The 25,472-nt window shown below is 37.6% G+C and overlaps 1 protein-coding gene across 3 annotated transcripts in view; it reads left to right on the plus strand.

Annotated features, from left to right (window-relative positions):
- TNIP3 (TNFAIP3 interacting protein 3) overlaps positions 1-25,472 on the plus strand; it is a 92,655-nt gene that overhangs the window by 20,918 nt on the left and 46,265 nt on the right. For all 3 annotated transcript variants that reach the window (XM_047857125.1, XM_047857124.1, XM_047857123.1), the window contains one exon: positions 16,148-16,268. In XM_047857125.1, coding sequence (XP_047713081.1) covers positions 16,148-16,268 — 121 coding nt within the window. Of the gene's footprint in view, positions 1-16,147; positions 16,269-25,472 lie in introns of those variants that run through there.

Raw genomic sequence — 25,472 nt, forward strand, 5'->3', positions numbered from 1 at the left:
ATTTATTACAAAGTACTAAAATACTTGTTTTTTCCTATTTATTCAGCATTGTTGAGATTTGACTGTGCCAAATATTCATGCTTATATTTGGTATGGATGTGTATTTTTAAGCAATTAAATTTTTTTCATCTACAAAACTAAACTCTTTTCCCTGGACATTTATAATTTCATTTTTCTAAAAATAATCTGACCAATTTCTTGGCTTTCCAAATCTCATTGGAATTCTGAATCTAATTGTGCTATGATCTCCATTATGTGGTCAACCACACACAATTATTTCCTGTACCAGTTCCTAATTTTTTTAGTTCTTCAGGACCAAATCTTACATTTGGCTCTTTCCTTTCTTACTGTCTTTTTTTTTTTTCTTTTTTTAAATTTGTTGAAGGAAAACAAGCAAACAAACAAACACTGCTTTTAAAAAAGATCTACCTCTACCAGTGTCACTGTGATCTAAGATTTTACCTTTGGCAGTGTACACATAATCGCTGACCAATGGAATGCATTGGTTAAGAGCTTAGCTTGGGCAAATTGTTTCATCCTCCGTGAACTTCAGTTTCTTCAACTGTAAGACAAGGGATTCAGTTCCAACCTCAGGAGAGACGTCTATGGGTCGAATGAGATAAGGCATATACAATGTTGGGTGCAATGCTGGGCTCAATAAATGCTCAATAAATGCTGCCATCTCTATGACTAGCCTGGCCAGGATGACTTTATGTTTGTCATATTTCAACAAACATCCCTGAGTGAGGGTGAATGTCATGTCTCTAGCAGAATGCTACTGTTTGCTATCCATCCTGTCATTACTCATAAAAACTATCACCTCATCCACCTCTTGGTCCCTATTTTTATTACAGAATGCCACTTGGCCTTTGAAGATTTTTCTTTTTCCACTGGATCTCTGAAATACCAGTTATATGTGAGATTCACTCCCACTGCCATGTATTCTGACCTACCCAATTTTAGTCATTCCTTTTCTAGTCTTCGTATAGTTGCATTTATACAAATACTAGAGGTTGCTTTAATATAAAGCCTGTAAAGATATATGAAAAACAAAAACAAATTTTATACCAAATAATAAAATTATTTTTCTTTGCTGGTTTCTTACATAATTCATGACCCTTGATAATTCCCATCTGAATTCAATGGTTTGATATTTTGTAAAAACATAAAGAAGCCAGTGTTTCTTCCATTTCACCTACAAATAAATAACCCATTCTCTATCCTCAGAAATGAATAGACAAGGTCCATATAATTTTATTTTATAACTTTTGCAACTAAAAATAATACAGTGATAAACACTGATTTCAACCCCTGTGTGTCAAAGGTCATACCCTTGTGTGGAAAAAAAAAAAAGGTAATTAATGAAAGGAAAAAAAAAATCCCCTTTTATGCACCTTTCTTTCTTTTCACAACTCATCCAAAAGGATGAGGACAGTCTTGGTTAATTTTGAAGGTTAAGAGGTCTCACACAAAGAGGTTTTAAAGAAATATTTATTGAATTAAAAGAAAAAAGTCTCTATGAGACTTTTGTTTTTCTAATGAGCATGGATTTTAACACTAACCCACATTTCCAAAAGTAGGCTTCTATAATATGAGAATTCAAAAGAGCTGACGTGTTTATTCTAAGTCCACAGGAAGGTGAAATGCCAGCCATTACAGAGCAAAGGTGAAGACATTCAAAATGTGGGGGTTTTGTTTTTTTATTTTGTGCTTTTTCCTACTTGGGCTTTAAATATTATGGTGAAAATAGCTCATTTGTTTTTCTGGAATGGCTAGAACAGATCATCAAAGTAATTTGATTCATACAAATGCTCTTCCTCCACATTCTTTCAGAAAAGTAAAACAAAGCACTTAATCATCTTTGTTTTGGTCTGCATTAATCTCACAAATCTCAAAGAAGATTTATTGGCCTGTGTCTTAGCGTCTGTTACATAACGAAATGCTAATTTCATTTTCATAAAATGATTCCTACATTGAGCATGAGATAATTAAAGCATCAAACCAGATTTTATTTTGTAGGTTTAATATTTTAAGTGTTTTTTTTTAATTTTAAAATAATTTCAAAATTATCAAAAATTTCTAAATGTACAAAGAGCTTTTTACTCCTGAGCCATTCTGAAATAAATTATCACTGGATGATTTAGTGTGCATTTCCTACCACCAGGGACAATTCTTCTGTGTAACCACAAGATAATCACCTATCTGGGAGGAGAAACTTTTCCTCTACCCTCTTGTAGGGTAGTTCAGTATCAGGGGCCTGCTAATTTAACTGACAAAGGCTGCTTAACAGGAGAAAAGTAATATACATTTATTAGTATTTTTATTTGCACAGGAGTTCACAGAAAAGAAGTGAAGCTTAAAGAAGCAGATTCAGGAACGTATACATACTTCTTAACAAAGGAAAGAGGGTGTGAGCTTCAAAGTAAGATAAATCATAGGGAAGTGAGTAGGAAGTATATGGGGGAACCAGTGGATGATAAGGGCCATTTTAGTAAGGTTTATTTATGCAGATTCATTTCGGTGCTGGCTCTTCATCTCTGTGGATAAAAGTTTCTCTTTTTATCCTGGTACACAAGAGGAGTGAAATTTATGCCACCTTCACAAAGGGAAGTTTATGCTCTGCTTTTAGAGAGATCAGGGAAGGGCAGAGAATTCTTCCTGTATTTTTCTACTCTTAATTGCCTTCAGCTTAAAATAATCCTATGTCAAAGTGATATAAATTCAGAAAATGAACATTGGTACAATACTACCCTCTAATCCTCAAACCCATTCAATTTTTTGCCAAATACTTTGTTCATACCCTTCCTAGAAAAAAAAGGATGCAACTCACGATCATAGATTGCATTTATATTTTATGATTTTAGGTCTCTTTCAGTCTGAGATAGTTCCCCAATCTTTCCTTGACTTTCATGACCTGACACTTTAGATTATGGCCTGATATTCAGTGGAGCGTCTCTCAATTGGCTTTTGTCTAATGTTTCCTCATAATTAGATTCAGATTATGCATTTTGGGCAAAAATACCACAGATGTGAAGCTATTTTTTTCTTAATGCATCTTATCAGACGGTCAGAGTTTGGATTTTTTTCATTACAGGTGATTTTAACCTTGATCATTTGACTAAGGTGGTGCCTGCCAAGATTCTCCAATGTAAAGTTATTCTTTAGTATTTCCTTCAGTATTCACTAAGTATTGACAGGAGGGAGATCCTATGAATTATGTAAATATTCCATTCCTCATCAAAATTTTAGCCACTAGTTTTAGCATCCATTGATATTTCTTATTTGAATTATTACTATGAGGTCTGCCAAATATTGATTTTCTAATCCATAATTTCTTCTACATTTATTAGTAGGCACTCCAGTGTAAAGAAAAGACTTCTCCTGGTCCTATTTAGGTTTGCTTTAAAATCCTTATAAGTATAAATTAATTAATGAGTTCCTATTGTAATTAATGAGTTATAATGTATTCTTCTTATTATTTATTTTGATGCTAAAATTGTCCCATTTTTTAACCAGCCTTCTGAATACTTCTTAATTTCTGGCACAAAAAGAAATTCTAGGTTCATCCATTTTAGATTCATATGAATGTTACAAAAAAAGGAAATATGGACTATTGACATTTTTAATAAACCGATTTACAACTATAGGAGGAAATCTATTTGGTACAAGTCTAGGGCATAAATGTTAAACAGTGACTGCAACTTAAAAAAAAATTCCTATAAAGAAATACAATTATTCTAAGTTTTAAAAAAGAAAATAAACAGAAATGGGCATCAGTTATTACACATGTGTACACCACACATCTCTCTCTCTCTCTCTCTCTCCCTCAAAATTCAAAATGAAGATGTGAGCAACATCAGAAACTGGTTTTCACCTGAACTGAATGCAGAGTGCCCTCTAGAGGCTTCATTCAATCAATGCAGTATTTCCAACAGCGGATGAACCTACTTAAATTTCTGTACGTTTCAGACACAGTTCTTATTACATGCATAGCATTACTCCACACACAATAAGTGAACCTGAGTTGATTCAGCACAGGAGGGACTGCCTGTAACAAAACGAATGTAAGGGATCTGATGAAAAGTAGGCTTGTACCTAATCAACTACACAAAAGAATTGAAAACATGCCATCAGGAGATAGGAGAAGACATTAAATTATCAATCATGTCAGTTTGTAACTTTGGTAAAGCTGTTATGAAATCTTCCAAAAATTTATCACAGAAAGAATTTCTTCATAACTGATTCCACTATTTCCTCAATATCCATAGCCAAACTGGTGTAGATTCTGATGGGAGAGCTGCCTCACTCCCCAGTCTTCATTGGTTCACTATATGCTGCTGCAGACCCAGAGACTAGTCATAAATTAAAACCAAGAATGGCAACCAGGTCTTAAAATGAAACTTCAAAACAGATGTGAAAAATATCACATTTAAGCTGATATAGTTTAAATAAGTATTATTTAATCAATAATTAAGTAGAAAGGTAAACAATTTCTGCTATAAAATTTTTATACTGCTCTCAAGTATATAGTCTCTAGGGCGCCTGGGTGGCTCAGTGGGTTGAGCGTCCGACTTCGGTTCAGGTCATGATCTCATGGTCTGTGGGTTCGAGCCCCGCGTCAGGCTCTGTGCTGACAGCTCAGAGCCTGGAGCCTGCTTCTGATCCTGTGTCTCCCTCTCTCTCTGCTCCTCCCCCGCTCTCACTTTGTCTCACTCTGTCTCTCAAAAATAAATAAATGTAAAAAAAATTTTTTTAATAAAAAAAGTATATAGTCTCTAAATTACTTAATGTCTCAGATATAGTTATTAAAAGCATCTCTTTCTCCCCGTCTTTGCTATAATTTAGAGGAATTTGAATAAAATCCTTTTACCAGTAGCTGTTGTGTTAAAAAAAAAAAGACCTTTCAAATATTTGTCCCAGTGAAATTCAACTTTAACAATACTGATTTAAGAGAAAAGTTTTAAAATGATATTGTTTTCTTGTTGATGGTAACTGTTACCTAAATACATGGTCAATTATCCAAGAGAAAATATAATTAGACATGATTCAAAACTTAATCTTCTAGTCTTCCTAGTCACACCTTGGTATTGTATAGACACTTGGCAGATACATTTTATGAAATTAAAGGAAAACTATAGTCAACATAAGAATGTGGTTACATAGGCTCCTGAGTGGCTCAGTCCACTAAGTTTCCGACTCTTGATTTCGACTCTGGTCATGATGTTAGGATTTGTGAGATCAAGCCCCGAGTTGAGCTCTGTGCTGACAGTGCAGATCCTGTTTGGGATTCTCTCTCTCTCTCTCTCTCCCTCTCTCTCTCTTTCTGCCCCCCCCCCCCTTGCTGTCTATCTTTCTTTCTCTCTCTCTCAAAAATAAAATAAATACTAAAAAAAAAAAAAAAAGAATGTAGTTACTTCAGATGAGTATACCAGACCTAACTTACCTTCTTTGCTTTTTTGACATAGACTCAACTGTAAAATATATCATTTAATGTTTCTGTTGAAATTCTTATTTCTAAGAACATTGCAGGGAAGGAAAATTCTTTCCTCTGCCCATTTTAGGTCTTGGCTGGGCCTTGTAACAAAAGACAGCTTAAGAGAGAAAAACATACACATATTCATGTGATATGGGAGACCTTGTATGGAAATGAAGATCCAAAGAAATGGCAAAACCTAAATGCTCTTCTACTAGGATGAACAAAGAGAAGCTTTTGTGGAAACATAAAATATGTTAAAGTAAGGTTAAAGAAAGATAAGAATTATTTAACAAGGTCTGTTTATGCAGAATTCTTTCAGTCTTCCTGTCCTTGATAATAAGAGTGTTCCTTTCCTCCTGGTACAGGGAGGACATCTTTCAAAGCGGGGGGGGGGGGTGTCTTATCCTGTTTTCAGGAAGAAAAGGGGAGAGCAGAATGCTTTTCTTACATCTACTGTTTTTCAAGTGACTTTAACCTCAAAATAATCCTGATGCTGAAGTGGCATATTTTGAAGTGGATAGTCAGCCACCCTTCAAAATTAATGATAAAATATGTAACTTTTCTGTGCATGTATAGCTAGTTTAATTTTGTTCTCTTCCAGGTGTTCATCAATAAGCCAATACGAATATATTTACACTATAGAACAATGGTTCAAAAGCATTGACTAGATGATGCAAATGTTAGAGTAAGTGCCAAGGTTTTCTTGACTTAAAAATGAAAGCTTAACTTGTTCATAATGCTGGTTAGGAACTGTGTTTTCTATTGCTTCAATCGTTAAAAGTATTCGCTTTTTATAGTCTGCTTCTTTAAGAGAATGGAATTTTAAATAAATAAAAACCAACCTTGATGATAGTATCCCATATTAAAACAAAATAACAAAAATACCAAAGAATCTACCCCCCTATTGATCCATAAAGCTATCAAGCTATGCTCTTCCTGTATCCCTGTCAGGGGTGCATTTTGTGTTATTTTTAACTTTGTAATAAATGGTAAGCAGAGTAATGATGTTTGCATGACCTCTTCATGTTTCTCCTTTTCCTCTCCTACCATCCCTGCTTCCGGAAGTAGAGAAACTCACATCTTAACATTCTGTGCTCTTCCGGGCTCAGCCTGTTCATGAGATCTAGTATGGTGTCACTTTCCTCTTAATAAAATCTCAGAAGTACTGTTAGGAGAGAATCATGTTTAATATTTGCCTTTGGACAAGGTTTTACTCCTATTTATATTTCTTCTCAAGTATTGATCTGTGAGTTTGATTCCAGGGAATTGGAAAGGATTTCCCAAATCAGAAATACCTCCTGACGCCTGCTTACTGATCCCCGAAACTATACTTTGTAGCAGAAAGATGTGTCCCTGTCACAATACTCATACCCTTTAAGTCTTTGTTGGCTCCTTTGCTCAGAGGCAGATGTATTGAAATGAGGAGGGAAGAAATAACGTAACTACCATGGGGGAAAATGTATCTAAAAAAGACAGAGGAAAAGCCTACACATGACTTTTTAATATAAGCTTCTCCTTCTTCAGTACTACCTTTTATCTTTATTGACTTCAGATCTAGTTGTTCTTGACTCTTTGTCCTCTTATCCAATATTTAATAATCCCAGCAAGGATCTGAACTGCAAGGATAAGCAAGCTAAACCTGTCCTGCTTCCAAAAGTGAATAATCTAGTGGAGAATACATGCAAGTAAACACACAATCACTATAAAGTGTAATAAGCTTTGTAACGGGAGAAATAGAGGTTGCTATGGAAGTACATAGTCGGACTGTCTCATGCAATCTAGGATTCAGTTTCCCTCCCATATTTAAGGTGAAAATCGTAGGATGGCTAACATTAAGCCAGGCAAAAAGGCCAATGTATGCACTTATTAGAGTATCTTCTGACAAAACTGTGTTTACTCACGGAAACTATATGCTACTCTCAATCTGTCACTCTGCCCTTGTGAATGAGAGTGTTTCACCTGTGCGGAACAGTTCCAACAAAGAGGCCAACTCAGTAGGATAACTGTGGGAGGATGTGGTTTCGATGTAACTTTGCTCACTGGTGCCCTTTCATGGCCTGAACAGCACCTGCAGTTCACTACATCTCTGCTCCAACCTGGCTTCTCTGCCCGCATGTTTGTCCTGGCTGCAACCACAAGAGGTTTGACTTACTTGGGCACGTGGCACATCAGTTCAGCAACCTAGCACGTTACAGAAGCTGAGAGGAAATGAATAGGGATACAGACAAGAATGCAAATTGAGTGCTACAACAGAGGCCATGTTTATAAGAAATACCCCTATCTTCTGGGCTTGAGTATTAGACATGCAAAGACCATTTTTAGACACTATTTAAATTATTAAAGTACATAGCTTAGGTAAAACTTTAGAAATATCCATTTTTGCCTGAGGCCAATGCAACTTCAAAAATTCTCCGAGGGGCGTCTGGGTGGCTCAGCCGGTTGAGCATCCAACTTCCATTCAGGTCATGATCTTGCGGGTTGTGGGTTCGAGCCCCGTGTCGGGCTCTGTGCTGACTACTCAGTGCCTGGAGCCTGCTTCAGGTTCTGTGTCTCTCCATCTCTCGGCCCCTCCTCTGCTCATGCTCTGTGTCTCTCTGTCTCTCAATAATAAATAAATGTTAAAACAAATTTTTTTTAAATTCTCCAAGTAAACCTTTCTCTTCTACTACCTTCTTAAGCCACAAGTGTTAAAGTTCCTAATTACTAAAGTAATTAAGACACCATGACTTTATTCATCGAAAACACATATACACAAAGTAATCTTTTTTTTTTAATGTTTATTCATTTTTTAAGAAAGAGAGAGAGACAGAGCATGAGCAAGGGAGGGGCAGAGAGAGGAGACAGAATCTGAAGCAGGTTCCAGGCTCTGAACTGTCAGCGCAGAGCCGGACATGGAGCTTGAACTCATGAACCACAAGATCATGACCTGAGCCCAAGTCAGACACTTAACCGACTGAGCCATCCAGGCACCCTCACAAAGTAATCTTTATTGAGTAATTTATTTCTCTCCAAATTGGCCAAGAATATGCTCAGAGTACTAATCATAATAACAAAAAGTAAAACCTAAAAATTACTCCTTCACTATAGTCTTTTAGACAACACTTTTCATTCCGAATCACCAAAGATTACACTTCCTGGGCTTTGGACATCTGGAAGCATTTCCGTTATAGAAGAACCCACTATCGATTTTTTCCTTGTCTTATATTTGCAAATATGCTTTGTTCTCCGGAATCTTTCCTAAAAATTCTTGGCTTACGGTGTAAGATCAAAGCATAAAATGTGACCTTGGCAGCAGGCCGGGAGGAAATGTGGACATAAGAGGTGGGCGAGTGTGTGGAGGAAGGAAGAACATTAGTGTCCTTCATTCTTGCCCTGGCTTTGCTGTCATTTGACTCCCCTGAGCTTCCTTTTTCTGTCTTAAATGCAGGACTTGAATTAAATGAATTTCAGGTTATTTCTAAGATTGTAGTTATTTGTTTGTTCTTCAGGAATTTACACTACTTGCCAATAGCAATGATGCAACCATAGCATGTAACCATAAAAACCAAGTCTGGTGGATTTGGGTTGCATGCTCACCATGACTCAGTATCAGAAACTATAAATTTGAGGTTTTAAAGTATAGATATCCAGTGATGTTAACATCAATGCACAAAATGTTAAAAACATGACCATGATACAGTATAAAATGAACCTGTTTGTATTTTTTTTAAATATTTTTAATGTTTATTTAGTTTTGAGAGACAAAGCATATGTGAGGAAGGGGCAGAGGGAGAGGGAGATACAGAATTTGAAGCAGGTCCCAGGCTCTAAGCCCTCAGTACAGGGCCTGACGCAGGGCTCGAACCCACAAACCCCGAGATCATGACCTGAGCCAAAGTTGGACACTTAACCGACTGAGCCACCCAGGCACCTCTGTTTGTGGTTTAATTCAACTAATTAATTAATAATATCCAAAAAGATAAAAAGGCACATTCAAAGAGTATTCGAGGAGCTGGGTAGGTACAGGCAACTTAATAAAGGAATGTTAGAATAAGATGGTTAGATTAGATACAGTTAATGCCCTACAAGGCAGGAAACCATAACCTTTGATATTATCTTTTCTACCAGCAAGGATTTTACAAATGACAATGTCTAGGTTCTAATCAAATAGTAAAATTTAAATCATTAAATAATCCTTGGATGAGCCTATTAAACCATGGCATTCAAAGACATGCTATATCCTTTCTTTAACAATAATTTTTTGAAGGCTTCTGTACTGGAGACTCTTGAATATGTAATTGATGTCCAAAGTCTCCAAATACACCTGAAATCCATTCATCTCTTTCCCTATTTTCTCTGGTTGGGCCACTAGTGAATCATAATTTTCTGATGGTAGTCTAGGGGAAATCTGCTCACACAATTCACATAATTTAGATAATTTAGACATAATTTACACAATTTACATCATTTTAAAAAGCTTCTTTTTTTTTTTAAAGCTTCATTGTCATATTGGATTAACCTACTATCCTACTGGTAAAATCTAATTCATATTAATACTATTTCTAAAAAACATACCTTTTCTGTTTGCTTTCTATGTTGGTTTATTTTTGTAAGTGAAAGGTAAGAATGAGGGGTAATAATGCAGGAGGTTTACATTCACTTAATTCTAAATAAACAATGAATAAGCCAAGGTCTAACAGGGATTTACTAGACTTCATTGAATTCTGTCACACTCCCCTCAGAGAACTGTTAGTTTAACAATAGTCTATGTAATTCTCTGTCCACTTGCAACTGAGTAGGGAGGCCTCCTCAAATAAACATTTTAGTAATAGTGTTTGAGTCAAAGAGTCATTTATGAATTTCTGTGGCTCCTTCATGGTAAATAAATAAATAAACAAATAAATGAAGTGTCCTCTTAGAGAAAGCCACAGTGAAATTTGATTTTAAAGTGGTCACTCAAGACAATAACTTGTTGGATCAGTGATTTTCAGCTTTTTAGGGGAAGTCAAGAACTTGATAAAAACCATAAGCCCTTCCTTCAGAAAGAGACAATGAGCATATAACACATACATTATTTCATATTTCATTTTATCTGGGATGATTCATCCCATTCATGCACCTTGGTCAAGAACTCACAGCTTACTTTCCTAAGCTGCATATATAAGCTGCATAATAAGGAGCTGCATAAAAGATATGTGGCAGGTGAGACACTGATCCTCATAGCTTGACTCCCAAGCCTGTCCTAACATCTGACCTTATAAATCAGCTACATTTCAGTTGTAGACACTAGTAGGTTTTCTTTGAAGCTGAAGCAGACAACAGCCAACAAATGGAAAACCTAAACCCAATCATTTGGGGATAACATAGCCCTCTTACGGTCCTGCTGTATTGACAATTCCTAAAATCGTGAACAACCCAATCGTAGAGTGAAATGTCATGGGCCTCAGAGTGCACCCTTGTCCTGCCCTTTATAAGTGAAATGACTTTAAGAAAGAGACTTCTTTTGGGCATATGGGTGGCTCAGTCAGGTAAGCATCCAACTCTTGATTTTGGGTCAGATCATGATCCCATGGTTCATGAGATCAAGCCCCATGTCGGGCTCTGTGCTGACAGCCTGGAGCCTGCTTGGGATTGTCTGTCTCCATCTCTTTTTCTGTCCCTCCTCTGCTCTCATGCTCATGCTCTCTCTCTCTCTCTCTCTCTCTCTCTCTCTCTCTCAATCTCTCTCTCTTTCAAAAATAAATAAATAAACCTAAAATGGAATGTACTCCTTTCTTAAGGCTCAAGTTACTCATCTGAATGATTAAGGAGCAGAATCCAGAGCACAGCTCATGGGAACCATAACCCTTGTTTAATCTGCTGGGTAGAATCAGGAAACAGATCCAAAGTTGAGGATATACATACCCAGTAATGCAGGGTCATGTAGGATTTGTTCTATTTGTATGTAAAAGTTTGGTAGAATGTTTTTCTTTTTCTACTCTAAATCTTAAGTCAAAATGTTATATTAAGATTATAACTATGTTTCATGCATTTAGTGATCTAAAGGGAAAAGCAGAGTTTATCAGCTATAATTCATTCTGCCTCTCACTTGTCAGAACGTTGAATATGTTTTCTTTTGTAGAATAAATCTAAGGCCAATTGAAATTCATGAACTATATATAATACATTTCACTAGTTAAAAACAACAAAAAATATTTTTATCCAGCAAATTCTTATATTAAAAGAATACTGTAAAAAGATTTGCTACGAATGTCATAAAACCCAAATAGGGAATATGGTTACCTTTTTTTTATCCAAGGTGTGACTAAACTTTTTGATTATCTTTTGAACCAAATTGAAATTTTTCTGTGTTTTTTAAATTATTTTTCTCTTCATCAATATACACAATGTATGGTTCCTACTTTCCAAACTCATTTGTTAGAATGCTTGGTAACTGGGCCAGGCCCTCAGAATACTAACCATGCTCTCAATTATTGAGCGCCTACCACATGTCTGGCACTGTGCTAGCCCTTGCACATATGTTATGACTAAGCCTATTGATGGTCTCCCAATGTAACATTATTTCTCTTTTTATAAACCACACCAATAAGGTTCATAGATGTTAAGGGACTTACCCTAGGTCCCACCACTAGGTTCAACTCTAAAAGCTTATTTTCTACTTTCTACTACATCATAATGCTTCTTTCAGAGGCTTCGATGTAAGTTCTGAGGCACACTCATTACAGCGACAGCAGTGGCTATAACCATGGCAATGAGAAATAAACTCAAATCCTAACTGAGGTACATTGTCTGGAGTCCCACCCGTCCTGTGTTCTTTCAGCTCCCAGCTGGATTCCTGAGTGCCCAAACCCTGTCCCTGCCACAGCAGTCAATACTGAGACCCACCATCTCCATAGATCTTACCAGAAGCTCCTCACTTCTGGTCACCAACACACGATTCTCTTCCTCTTTGCTGTCACTTCTCCTCTTCCTGTAGTGGTCAAAGTTACCCACTGAGGCTCACACTGTACCAAGTCCAGGGCCCATCACCCCTATAAGACTATCCTTCTTTGGCCATTGTTCCAAGGAACATATGCTGAACCCCACCCTCAAAAGAGGGAACAGGGTCCTCTTTCGAAGCAAAACCTTTACTCACTTGTCCTAGTGAAAAAGGAAAGGGTGGCTGTAAGCCTCTAAGCATGTTCCCTATTAAAATTATGACAATTGGAGAATCATCACCGCATATAATTATTTCTGCAAAACATGAACCCTGCAATAGTGAACACTCAATGAATTATTGTTGAACATTGAAGAATTCACATAAATGAAGTATAAATGAACAAGGCAGCCATGAAGACAGTAATAACTGACTTAGGGTGTGCATTCTAAAGCTGCTGTTAGTGTTTCCTTGCTGAATGATTTATGTCTCAACTTTATCCGTCTTATGAGTTTGAAGTTATTTGCATACATTTTAAATAAGCATTGAACCTAATGATTGGATTTGAGTTAATGACAGGTATTTTGAGTTAAATTTCATCATAGAATCACACTGATTTAATAACAAGTACTTACTGAGTTCATACTATGCGCCAAGGAAACAGCAGTAAATAAAAATGAAGACCCTTCTTTTAGGGGACATGTATAGGGCCTAGATGAGTGTCAGAGAGAAGAACAGTAAACAGATAGGAAATCAAAATAATAGAAAATAGAAAATTCTAAGAAGAACATAAAACAGAATTAAGGGGGAGTAGTGATGGGTGTGAAAAACTATCTCAGATGCTTTACTCAGCAGAGGCTTTCTTGATGAAGTGACACTTGAGACAGGACCTGAATGGGGGAGCAAGTCATGTGGAGGGAATAACAAATATCAAGGCCCTAAAGTGGAAGTCTTGCATAGCATGTTCTGTACACTGTGATGGGGCAAGTGTTCCTGGAAGGAAAAAGCAGGAGGAAGAATAGAAGATGAGCTCAGAAACATAGCAAGGGAGCCAGAACATCATGGGACTTGGGGGTAGGTCATAATGGTCATATCAAAGTGGTGATCCTGTCTGGGGTTTGAAATGGCTCATTAACAAGTTTGCCACAGAGGAATATAGTACCAGAAAGTATTGTGAGCTTATGGTGGGCAAGTCTGGTTTAGAATAGGTCTGAAAGCTACCTCAGGAACTTATTCAGTCTAGTCCAATTCCAGTGCTATTTGGGAATCTAGATAATCTGCAGGATTTGAGGCAAAGGAATTTTGTGACACTTCTCAGAGGGTTGTGGGAAACTTTGAAGCCCCAATGCCATGAATATGCAATGATGTGGGCTGTGAAGGATTTTACTGTAGACCCAGTGACTTATAAAATACAGTGACATCATATGGAGGGCTTGAGGTACAGACATTTCACAGCCTGAAAGAAAGAGTATAAATATGAAGGTCAAGGTATATTATTTAGGGATTTCACCACAAATAACAGAAATCAAGCAAAACTAGATAGTTTTAACAAATGGAGACAATTCATTATAAGGACATGGAGTGGTTCCCAGAATACAAGGGTGGGAAGGCAGTCATGCCTTAGAAAGGGCTTTTTCAGAACTAGAAAATTGTCAGGACTCTCTCCATCTCACAGCCCTGCATTTTCCTACTCATATGCTTCATTCTTAGCTCCCTCCACACACAGAAGAAAATCTCTTTGGCTGGGTTCAGTTGTTTTCTTTTGGTCCAATCAATTATAACCAAAGACGTGAGGTCAAGAAGTGTCAACAAGCCTGGCAACAACCTCCTGGGAGTTACTCTCAAAGAAAGTAGTGGGTTGGGCAGACAAATCAAGTAACTTCAGCCACATAGGTATACAATTAGGTCATCCACCTACACATTCATTTTATGTGCAGACAACTTTGAAAAGTCCTCCTAAAAGATCTCCTACCCCAATCCTAGGTGTTATTTTTAGGGGCTGAGAAATGATAAGGCAGGCAAAAAAAATGTATGTGAAGAAAAATCACATAATGTATGCATTTTTCTTGTGAATTGTGGTTTTAGTGAGAAAATTTCTCCATCATGGCAAGATGGCATAATAGGAAAGAAAATGGACTTAAGTCAGAAAATCTGGTTTAAATCTTGGCACTGTTAATTAATGGTCATGAGAATGTAAGCAATTCATTCTGGTTTTCAGATAAATGATACAATTGGATGAGATTCTCCTTAAGGCAAATATTCTTTGACTCTAATATAATATTTCCATTTGGTAGCAAATAATTGCTTATAAATTTGTTCTCAGATTAATTGCAAACATACAGCAAAATGGTTAAGATAGGGAATAGTTTACAATAACTAAGACAGGGAGGGGCGCCTGGGTGGCGCAGTCGGTTAAGCGTCCGACTTCAGCCAGGTTACGATCTCACGGGTCCGTGAGTTCGAGCCCCGCGTCGGGCTCTGGGCTGATGGCTCAGAGCCTGGAGCCTGTTTCCGATTCTGTGTCTCCCTCTCTCTCTGCCCCTCGCCCGTTCATGCTCTGTCTCTCTCTGTCCCAAAAATAAATAAATGTTGAAAAAAAAATTTAAAAAAAAAAAAAAACAATAACTAAGACAGGGAAACTACCTGTCAGTAATGAATATATGAAGAAGTGTGTACACACACACACACACACACACACACACACACACTGGAATATTTTCAGCCACACAAAGACAAGGAAATTCAACTACTTGTGACAACGTGGATGGACCTTAGCATAAAAGCATTATGCTAAGTGAAATAAGTCAGACAGAGAAAGACAAATACTGTAGGTACTATATGATCTCACTTATATGTGGAATGTAACAACAAAGCAAAACAAAACGAAATGAGAAAACCCCCACAGAACTCTTAGAAAAAGAGATCAGGTTTGTGGTTACCAGAGGGGGTGTGGGGGGAGCAAATTGGAGGAAGGAGATTAAAAGGTACAAACCTGCAGTTATGAGATAAATAAGTACTAAAGATGTGATGTACCATGTGATGACTAGAGCTAACACCACTGTAGAATATACGGGAAAGTTGTGAAGAGTGTAGATCCTAAGAGTTCTCATCACAAGGAGAAGTGTTTCTTTCTTTTCTTTTTATTGTATCTGTATGAGAAGATGAACGTTAGCTGAACCTACTGTGGTAATCATTTCACAATATATGTAAATCAAACCATCATGCTGTATGCCTTAAACTTATACAGTGATGTGTGTCATTTATTTCTCAATAAAACTGGAGGAAAAAAACCAAAACATATACACAGGCTATAGAATCCTATAGATTTGAGTTTGCTTTTGGCCCTGCCCATGTTTGACTTTGCATAAATTAGCAAATTAGTTAATTTCCTAAACCCAAGTTTGCTTCTCTACAAAATGAAGGTATGGGTGACCTCAGTGGATTGTTGTGCCACCGAATAAGAAAGTGTAGGTCACCGGGTTCACCGTGAGCACTCAATTCTGGTCATTGATATCAGGCTGTGAAAATGCCTAAGCTTGTCTGCATCTTACTCTATCACTTTGTATAAATGTGCAAGTAAATTAAAATTAAACTCCAATAATCCTTAAAGTGTTCCAATGGCATGGACTGATGAATAAAAATGAGATTAGAGACCTGGAGATTCTAGAGAGGTACTGTACACAGATGAGACCTTCGTGCCATTGACAAACTCATTGCACCCCTGAATAATTTGTAGTTAACTTTGTAAAATGTGACTTTCCCATGTCCCCAAGCAGATGTGAAAGCATGGAGTTGGACAATAAAATCAGAGATCTGATCGAGAGGAATGATTCTCCTGATCTTAAAGGGGCCACCCCAGGAGCCACACCAGGTCACAGAAATTCATGTTCTCTAAAGGTAAGAAACCACCTTTTTTCTACTTTTTCTCAAAACACCCTTCAACAGTGTGTTCACTCAGAAGAGTTTGGGACAGTCCCCAGATCATTTACAGTAATGTGCTTCCTTGATGACTGAGAGGTTATAAAGCCAACCCACTCTAAAACCCTCTTACACAGTCACTTCCTGTTACTAAGGAAACCCTTCAGCACAAACACTTTCCCATTTAAAGCTTGATACCAGGCAGGCAACTGTGACAACAGGGAAGCAGGAACAAACTTATGCTATGAAAAATAATGTTTAATACAGCAACATCTCTTTTGGGGAGAGGAAGTAACCCAATTTGTGTAAACTCTCTTACCTTGGGTTACTAAAATCAGCATAATCCGTTGTCCATTTTTTAAAGAAAAAACAGGCTTTCTGGATAAAAGGAGTAGTCCGACTTTGAGTTTCCTCTTGTTTCAGGATATTTGTTTACAGTGCTTCATGGAAGCAAATAAAATTCCAGGTTAAGCTCAAGCTAGGAACTTTGTGGATAACTTCCTAGAAATGCATCATAAATGACAATACGAACCCATAGCCGTTCTGATTAGAAACCATCTCTAATGACCTTTTAAAAAAATCCAATAGAAATAAGTTTGAAAGCATGGCTGACAAAAAAAAAGACAAAAAAAAAAAAAAAAACACACAAAAAACAAGGGTCCCTGCGTGGCTCAGTCGGTTAAGCATACGACTTTTGCTCAGGTCATGATATCATGGTTCGTGGGTTTGTGCCCGGCGTCAGGCTCTGTGCTGACAGCTCAGAGCCTGGAGCCTGTTTCAGATCTGTGTATCCTTCCCTCTCTCTCTGCCCCTCCCCTGCTCACACTCTATCTCTCTCTCTCAAAAATAAACATAAGAAAAAAGAAAAGAAATAAATATTAAAAAAATAAACAAAAACGACTTACATAATTTCTTTAGTCCTTATTTCTAAAGTAACTCATGTTCATTGTGAAAAATTTATCCTAAGCATAGAGAGAGAAAACAATAAAAATCATGTGGAAACAGATTTCTGGTGGACCTAGTGAAGCTTGGATCCCCATAGCCAAATATTTACTTAGGTACTTAATTTACATTCATACATTTGTATCTTTTTCTTTTAAAGGAGGCCCTAGAATTGTATATGGTATAAACTTCTGGCCTCACTACACTTATATCTGTCTCTGAAATCTCCTTTTGGCCCACCACTCCCAGAGAGCATCTCTTAGCATTTGGGGTCTCTCTGTGTCTCTCTTTTTGGCACACACACACACAGACACACATACGCACACAGAGGCACACAGAGGTTTGTTGAACTTACCTTTTTTCACTTTAAAAATATGTTATGGTCACTCCCATAACTCTTTTGCATGCATTTAATAAATGCATATGTGTAAATATGCATTTATACATGTATTGTGTGTTTGTTCGGTATCTATGTACTCCTGTTTAGAAATCCACTTCTTCCTGAAAAGGTAGTATCTATTTTTTTTTAATTTTTCTTTTAATGTTTATTTATTTTTGACACAGAGAGAGAGAGAAAGAGCATGAGTGGGGAAGGGGCAGAGAGAGAGGGAGACACAGAATCCAAAGCAGGCTCCAGGCTCTGAGACATCAGCACAGAGCCCGACACGGGGCTTGAACTCACAGACCACGAGATCATGACCTGAACCAAAGTCGGATGCTTAACTGAGCCACCCAGGCACACCAGTAGTATCTATTTTTAAAGTTAGAAATGAGTATCTGCTGATGGTTAGGAGCCAAGGAAGGCTTAGTTCTCCACTTCTTTCTTCTCATCTTACCCCATCCTCCCAACCCTCACACATACACATCTAACTCCCACTTAGGACTTTCTTTCTTCATAAAAATGTATGCTTTTCTCAAGTGGCCTTCTTGTCTACTCCTGAAAATAAGATTTTATGGTGAGACTTTGAATCCCCTCCAGTACCCTAATCCTCATATGCTCTGATTATCAGCCCCAAGATTTATTTGCTCATGACTGACTTCCCTCTCAACTCTGTTCATTTTGTCTTCTGGATTCCTCCTTATATGGTAAAGGCCTCTTCTACATCCTCATTGCCATCCTCTTGGTAACTAGTTTCCTCTATTTTGGAGAGTTAACTAAAACTTGTACTTCTCTTTAAGATACAGCTTCTCTCATCACTTCCCTGATGAAATGTGCTCGTTTTCCTACATACCACACATCCAGGCAAAGGATTGAAGATTCTTAGCTGATGTTTTTGTTTTCGTTTTTGTTTCCTTTTCCTTGTGAAGTGTGAGATAAAAAACATTTAGCGAAAGCGAGAAAATGAGAGGTGAGATCCAGTGTATATGGAAATTGGGGATGGTAAGAAGTAGGCAGTGGGAGACAGAAAAGAGGCATAAAACTGCAATGAGTTGCTGAATAGCAGTGAGGATGGAGTTAAGCTTCACGGCCACCACTTTATGATAAGTCCGGTCACTGCATGGTATTTGAGTTCCTATATCTTCCATATCTCCATCACCTCTCACCAGCTTAAAATACGTTCTTGCCTCTTCTACCTTCTCCACTTTTAAACATATGTGAGATCCCATATTATTTTATGGGGAATGTTCTATCTCATTCTTGGGCAGTATAGCCAAGCTTATTGATCAGGGTGTCCAGGGCTGTTCTGCCCCTTGTCACACCACCAATAAGCTCTATCTTGATAAATCCAATGGTCATTTTGCATCTGATTTTTCCCTTGTCTTCTCATATGCATTTGATGCTATTTACTAATTGAATCTTTTAAAAATGTCTTACTCCATCAACAACTATAAAATCAATCTCTCATCATCTCCCCTCCCTTATACACACACTTTTATTTCCTCTGATCTTTCCTTCTCATTCACCTTCACTTTTTCACTTCCATAACCTGCTTATGTTATATCAGTGTTACCCAGGGATCTGTATGTAGTCCTTGGGTCATTAAACTACAAAATATGTGCTGATGACTCCACACACACATAACTTCCTAAACATGGAGTTCTTTTCTCCATGCACATCTATTTCACTCAGTATTTTCCAAAGTGAATTCAATATCCTTTCCGCTAAAACTCCTTGTTCCTTCCCCCTTACATTTCCTACATTAGTTAATGGATCATTATTCACCCAGTAATCCAAATTTGAGTATAATCCTGTATTCCTCCAGGTCTACCATGCTGCCCAACTCCAGGAGGCATTCCTAGAATAATGGCCAGCCTTCACCCTGGACCCTCAAGTTCTTGCCTCTTCTACCTTCATAAAATCTTTGGACTTTGTTTCTTTTCCTTCATTCTTACTACCATATCATGGTTCAGATATTCATTATTTCTTGCTAGACTATCCCCAGAATATGCCTAACTGGTTGTCCTTCTTAAGCGTTGCTCCACACTAATTCATATTGACCAATAATAGATGTTGCTACTGTTCAAGTGCTTAGAACTTAAAAATAGACTTCCTTACTTGCATCATAAAGTCCAAATGCCTTGACTTAATATATAAAATCCTCCAGGGTCTAGTCCTGGACTACATTTAGAATAAAACAGTAGGAATAGAATCTAATATTTGTGGGTCAATGACCATAACAGATATGGAGGTGTTTTATATTATGTTTGATAACTATAACAACACTTAAATATGGCTATCTCTATCCTCATTTTCCAGATAAAAAAAAAAAAACTAAGGTTCGTAGAAATTTTAAAATGTTACCTAAATTCATGAAGCTGCAAAGTTCTAGTCTCAAGATAGGAAGCCAAGCCTGTGCATATTTTTCTTACAGTGTCATGCTGTCTTCTACATATTCTGCCACTCTCCAAAATGCAACTTATGCTCTAGCCACCCCATAATCCCTTAGGAGACCATGCAGCTTCATATGCTATGCCTTTTCATGTGCTGTTTATTCTTTATGGAAACCCTTGCCTCCCCACCTACTTGATGAACTGTCTGTTATGCCAATTCAAACTTTTCATTGTACCGTTAACCTCTCTCTCTAGTCCCACAGAGTGGCTCGAGCCCCTCCTGCTCTGTCCTAAACAATTTACCTTCCTAATAGGTCATTCATAGACTTTGTCATGTTGGGTGTTTAATCCTTTATGTATAGATATATCATCCCCACCAGTCAGACTTCTTGAGGATGAGGTATAAAATGTCACATGAAGTAGGTTTTTCTAGGAGGTATCAGTATGAAACAAGACATTTGATTTCATGAACCTTGATAAAGCTAGCTTTTCACTCAGCCTCTAGAGTCCATCCACAAGTAATTCTCAAAGTTTGTGGGGGAATCTCAAAGGTATACTCATAGATCCAGAGTCTTATCCTTTGTGTGGAAAGTACCATTTGTTCTTGCCCATTCTGGTCTCCTAAATTATTGTCAATGGTTGTCAGGTGCTTACCTATCACTGCTACTTCTAGATGTCAGCTGTACCACCCTTGGGACTGCTATGGCACCACTCACTGTACTAAGTATGCCCAGCATGAAATATGGCCTCCAGGGTGCCAAATACAGCTAAACACTATTCCTGTCTCCACCTCAGTGGGAAGGCTTTTTCTTTCCCAATTTTAGCTACACAGGCTCCCAATGCTCCCTTACAGATCCAGTGTTTCACAGAGATATGTGTATGGTTTTCTATTTTGGGTGTTTTAGCTACCATCTACTGAGTGATTACTTTGGGCCAGCACTTTGAAAAGCATTTATATACAATCCTTACCCATCTATAGATGAGAATAATGAGGCTAAATCATTTTCCTTACGGTCTAATGGAAACTAGACTCTGGACCTAAACTCAGTTCTGTATATCCTGAATTGAACTTCCTGCTCTTAATTCCCTCTCCCTCACATAAATAATTTGGCAACTGGGCCATACCTCAAGCTATTATCAGGAGTGATGTTGTTGTCAGAGCAACCCCTCCTCTCTGGACTTGAAGCATATCCTTGGATCAAGCCACTGTGACGAATGAACAAGGCTGAGGTTCCCTGCCTCTGCCCTGAAGGCTCAGGAAGGTCAGTTTTCCCTCCTGGAAAACCAAGATGTTGTCCAGACAAGAATCTCCGTTTGTCCTTGCCCCAGCATCCAGGTATTCAGAGACAGCTGCACTCCCCCTACCCCTGCAGCAGGGACCAGTGAGCAACACGGTTTCTTGGGAAAATTCCCTTTTTCTGGCTCCATAGTATGAGGTAGGAGCTTCAGAGCAGGTCCTGGGAGTGGAGAAACTCTTTGTAGCTTTTGACCTACTTTTATCTTATGAAACAGTGTTTCAAACCCAGAAGGGAGCATAACCCTCCCATATCATGAAGGGGAAACTGAGGCACTGAGGAGCAGCCCTTTGGATATGGTTCTTACAGCTTCCATCTGAGGCTTCCATCAGGGTCCCAGTGCTTCTGGCACCTTTTTGTGATCCTCTGGCCTAAGACAGAGTCAGAATGTGTGACCCTCCCCTAATAAAGTGTTCCACAAAGACAAAAGCAAGCAAACAAACAAACTTGTGCTTTTACTCTGTCTATGAGTAAAGTTTGCCAAAAACAACCCCTGGGAGTCCTTTTTCATCCCAATAGATTTCAGGCATATCTTTCTCAATTGTCGTCTGAAAGTATCTTCCAATATTTGACTCCTTGAGTAAACATAGTTTAATTTCCAGCTGGAATCTTGGCTGAGTTACTATTTACCCAAAAGCACTCTACAGGGGGACTTCTACATTCAAAACAAAATGAAAACTTTTACATTCTCACTGAGGTATTGATAGAACTGGAAAAAGCATAAGAAAATTTCTTTTTGGTGTAAGACAAGAGTGAGCCAATGACAGAGTGACAGTTGGGGGTGTCTCTTGTTTTCCACTGGATGAAATAACAATAAGAATAATAGTACAGTATACTTCCTTTCCAGGAGCAGAAAATGAATTTCTTTATAAGTTTATGAGATGGGAAAAGTGTTGCTGAATGAAGGAGACATGTTTTAATGAAAGAACCTGAGACATATGTCAAGTTCCCTTTTTGCCCAACTACCTTTGCCAAGAATAAGAGGGAGGATTACTAGAAGAGAAAATGAACAGACTGACTGTACTTTGAGGAAAGAGGACTGTACTTTGAGGAAACAGAGAAACATTGATGACCATGAGAAACTCCATCAGTATGAGAGCATGCTGGGACAGTTGAAGTAGACGGTTGGCAAACAAAGGGCATCAAAAGTCTGGTAAACAAAAGAAAAATAATTGCCTAAGTAAGAAAAATATTCAAATTACAAAATGCATGTTGAGTACGAGTTACACTAAGCCAAGACACGGTCCTAATGCTATGAGAAAATTAATATATGAATATTAATTTGGGACCCTATAATTGTAGGTCTTTAAATACAAAAGAAAATGAGAGAAGAATTAAAGTGTATTTTTTGGACAAATATATTTCCAGTAATTCTTTTTTTTTTTTAAGTTTATTTATTTTGAGAGAGTGAGAGAGAGGGAAGGGGCAGACAGAGAGGGAGAGACAGACCCCCAAGCAGGCTTTGCACTATCAGCATGGAGCCTGACACGGGGCTGTATCTCATGAAACGTGAGATCATGACTGAGCTACAATCAAGAGTCAGATGCTTAACTGACTGAACCACCCAGGCACCCCTATTTCCAGTAATTCTTAGAAACAAGGATGCAACTTGGGAGTGAGAAAGAAAACTGTCCAAATTTTAATAAGATTCACTAGAATTGAATTTGCTTAAGAACCTTGTTTTGTCTCTGGATTCTATTTTGTTTTAACTGAGAGGCAGTACCCCAAATTGGCTTTTAGTAACTTTGCACAAGTTGAGGGAGGATTTCCCAGTAACTGAGGACAAATTCTAGATCCATTCTTCCCAATGTAAAAAGCCCTGGGAAAAGTCTTTTGATGATTCAGAGAGTAATATAAACTTATGACACTTGGAAAGACAATAAAGGAAAAACTTCCTGCAAAATACAGTAAGCTGACACACGTTTTCTGTAACCACATTGTTAAAAAAAAAAAAAAAAAAGCTAATTTCCTCTTCCTTATTTCCCTTCTTTTGAAAGCTAAGCTAGTATTCTTTATCAAAATACAATTTTGATGATCTAAATCTCATTTTCTCATTTGTAAATTGGATTGTGATAAGAATACAAAGTGAGTGAAAAAGTAAAAGCATTTCATAAGTATAAAGAGCTAAACTAAACAAGCATAGCATTATTGCCATCACCATCACCATTATGTTTATGGTAGTAGGGTGACCTTGAACCCCTTCCATTTTTTTTCCATTTTTCTCATATAATGAGTAGCTTCTTTGAATCCCATTGTCTAATTTCAGTAGTGATGGCTTTGGAATGTTTTAACCCTTTTTTTTCTTCCTAACAGAAAAATATGTGTTGTTACATGAGTATTTGTTAACTCTTCATTAGGAAATGCCTGCACAGTTGGCTAGCTAAGCTCTGCCTGCATGTTCCCAGGCACCAAGAAGGCCTATCTTAGCTCAGCTGCCACACCTTGTGCTTGAAGCTCAGTGTTGGCAACCTGGGTGAAGTCACTTACATGAGCCATGTATCTTTCTCCATTTGTAAGTGCAGCTATTAGTTTTGAGTCTTCTAATTCTCAAAGTATAATCAAACTTCAAAACTAAACAGGTTAGTGGGTAAAGAAGCCAAGTTATGTTTCCCAAAAATATTTCCAGAGTTAAATTGATTCCATGGCTAGTCTAAGACTTATTCTTTCTTCCATTAATAACAAAGATTTTTAAAGCCTTCCACAATGTATGATTATCAGGTGCATGTCCAGATACAGAGATCTTGCTGTGTATGCCCATCTTGAACTCTATTTTATAGTAAAGTATACCACCTGGCACAACAGAAAATAGAGACACAGGTCTGTAAGCTAAAACTGCACTCTAAGATGCAAGAATTAACTCTTACAAAAGAAGGAAGGCAAAAGCTCTCCCTAACATTTGAGAGGCATCTGTTTGGGGTAAGAGAAGTGAAGCAATAAACTGAAACACTTTTGAGAAGGACACTCTTTTCCTTACTCAAATGTTGCTCATTCCATTGCTGGGAGGATTTGCCCCAAGTTCCACAAGAAAGGGAGTTACAGAAAACTGGAAGATGCAGGTTGTCCTTTGAAAGATGGAAGCAATAGGTGGAAGAGTATTCTTTCTGCCTCAGTGAAAATAATAATTCTGGCAGCTCCAGTTTTGATCACTTGGGTCTGGAAGAACAGCATGACAACATGGGGTAAGAGTTGGGGTGGAGGCGGGGTGGCTGCTGGAGGAAGCCACCAAGACTTGGAGTGAAGAGTGACAACTGGGTGGAAATTATAATTGATTTTATAATTCCAACTGATTAAAAGAATATAAGGTATCCAGGAGTCTGCAAAGAGAAGAAAGAGAATTCAGAATCTCAGGGTTTCTACTGAACAGGTCAAAGGTGTTATCCTTCCTTTTAGAATTATTACTCTGCCTTTGCTTGTCTTCTCCCACACTTGTATGATTTCAACAAGCAAATTTGAAAAAAAAAAAACTTTAGCTATGTCTTCTTTATTATGCAAGAAGAATAACATAAGCCTCTGGGTTAAGAAATTTGAAAACTTGTGATAGTATTAAAGAAGTGAAATATTTGGCTTCGGAGGTATTGTGAGTCATATGTTCGTAAGAGTTGTTAAGCAAATGTGTTCTTTATGTTCGTGATCTGTTTAGTTTTGTGACAGTTTGTAGATCACTCATAAGGACTTCTAAACCCTGCCTGGCTGGATTTTGGAATCCAATGTCTCAAAAGCCTTGTTTCTCAGGCAAGACTTCCCACTTATAGTTTGGTTGATCACAACTTCTTTTCACAAGTGTGGGAAAAGTACTAGCCAAGTGGGCACTGTCAGCTCTCACTGAAGAATGCTCATATCATTATAATGGCTACCTTCTAGATGAAATGTATTAAGACTTTTTTTACTTTATATTGTACTTGTGGGGAAAATAAGGCTCGACCCATAAAGTTTATAGATGTCTTTTCCTACAGGATTCTGGGGTAAGTAGCAAAAACTGAGATCAATTCTTTTTTTTTTTTTCCCTTTCAGTGAGGAAGCTTTACTTTTTAAAATACTTTTTTTCATCACTAAAGAGCAATTACAAAATATTTGCAATTTTTCAGACTAGCATATTTTCTTTTGAGTCAGGCTCATTTTTAGACAAAAACCTTCCTAATACACACTCTTTGCATCACCTGTGTTTCCACTGAGT

The sequence above is a fragment of the Prionailurus viverrinus genome, chromosome B1 (assembly GCF_022837055.1).
Source record: "Prionailurus viverrinus isolate Anna chromosome B1, UM_Priviv_1.0, whole genome shotgun sequence".
Lineage (NCBI taxonomy): Eukaryota > Metazoa > Chordata > Mammalia > Carnivora > Felidae > Prionailurus > Prionailurus viverrinus.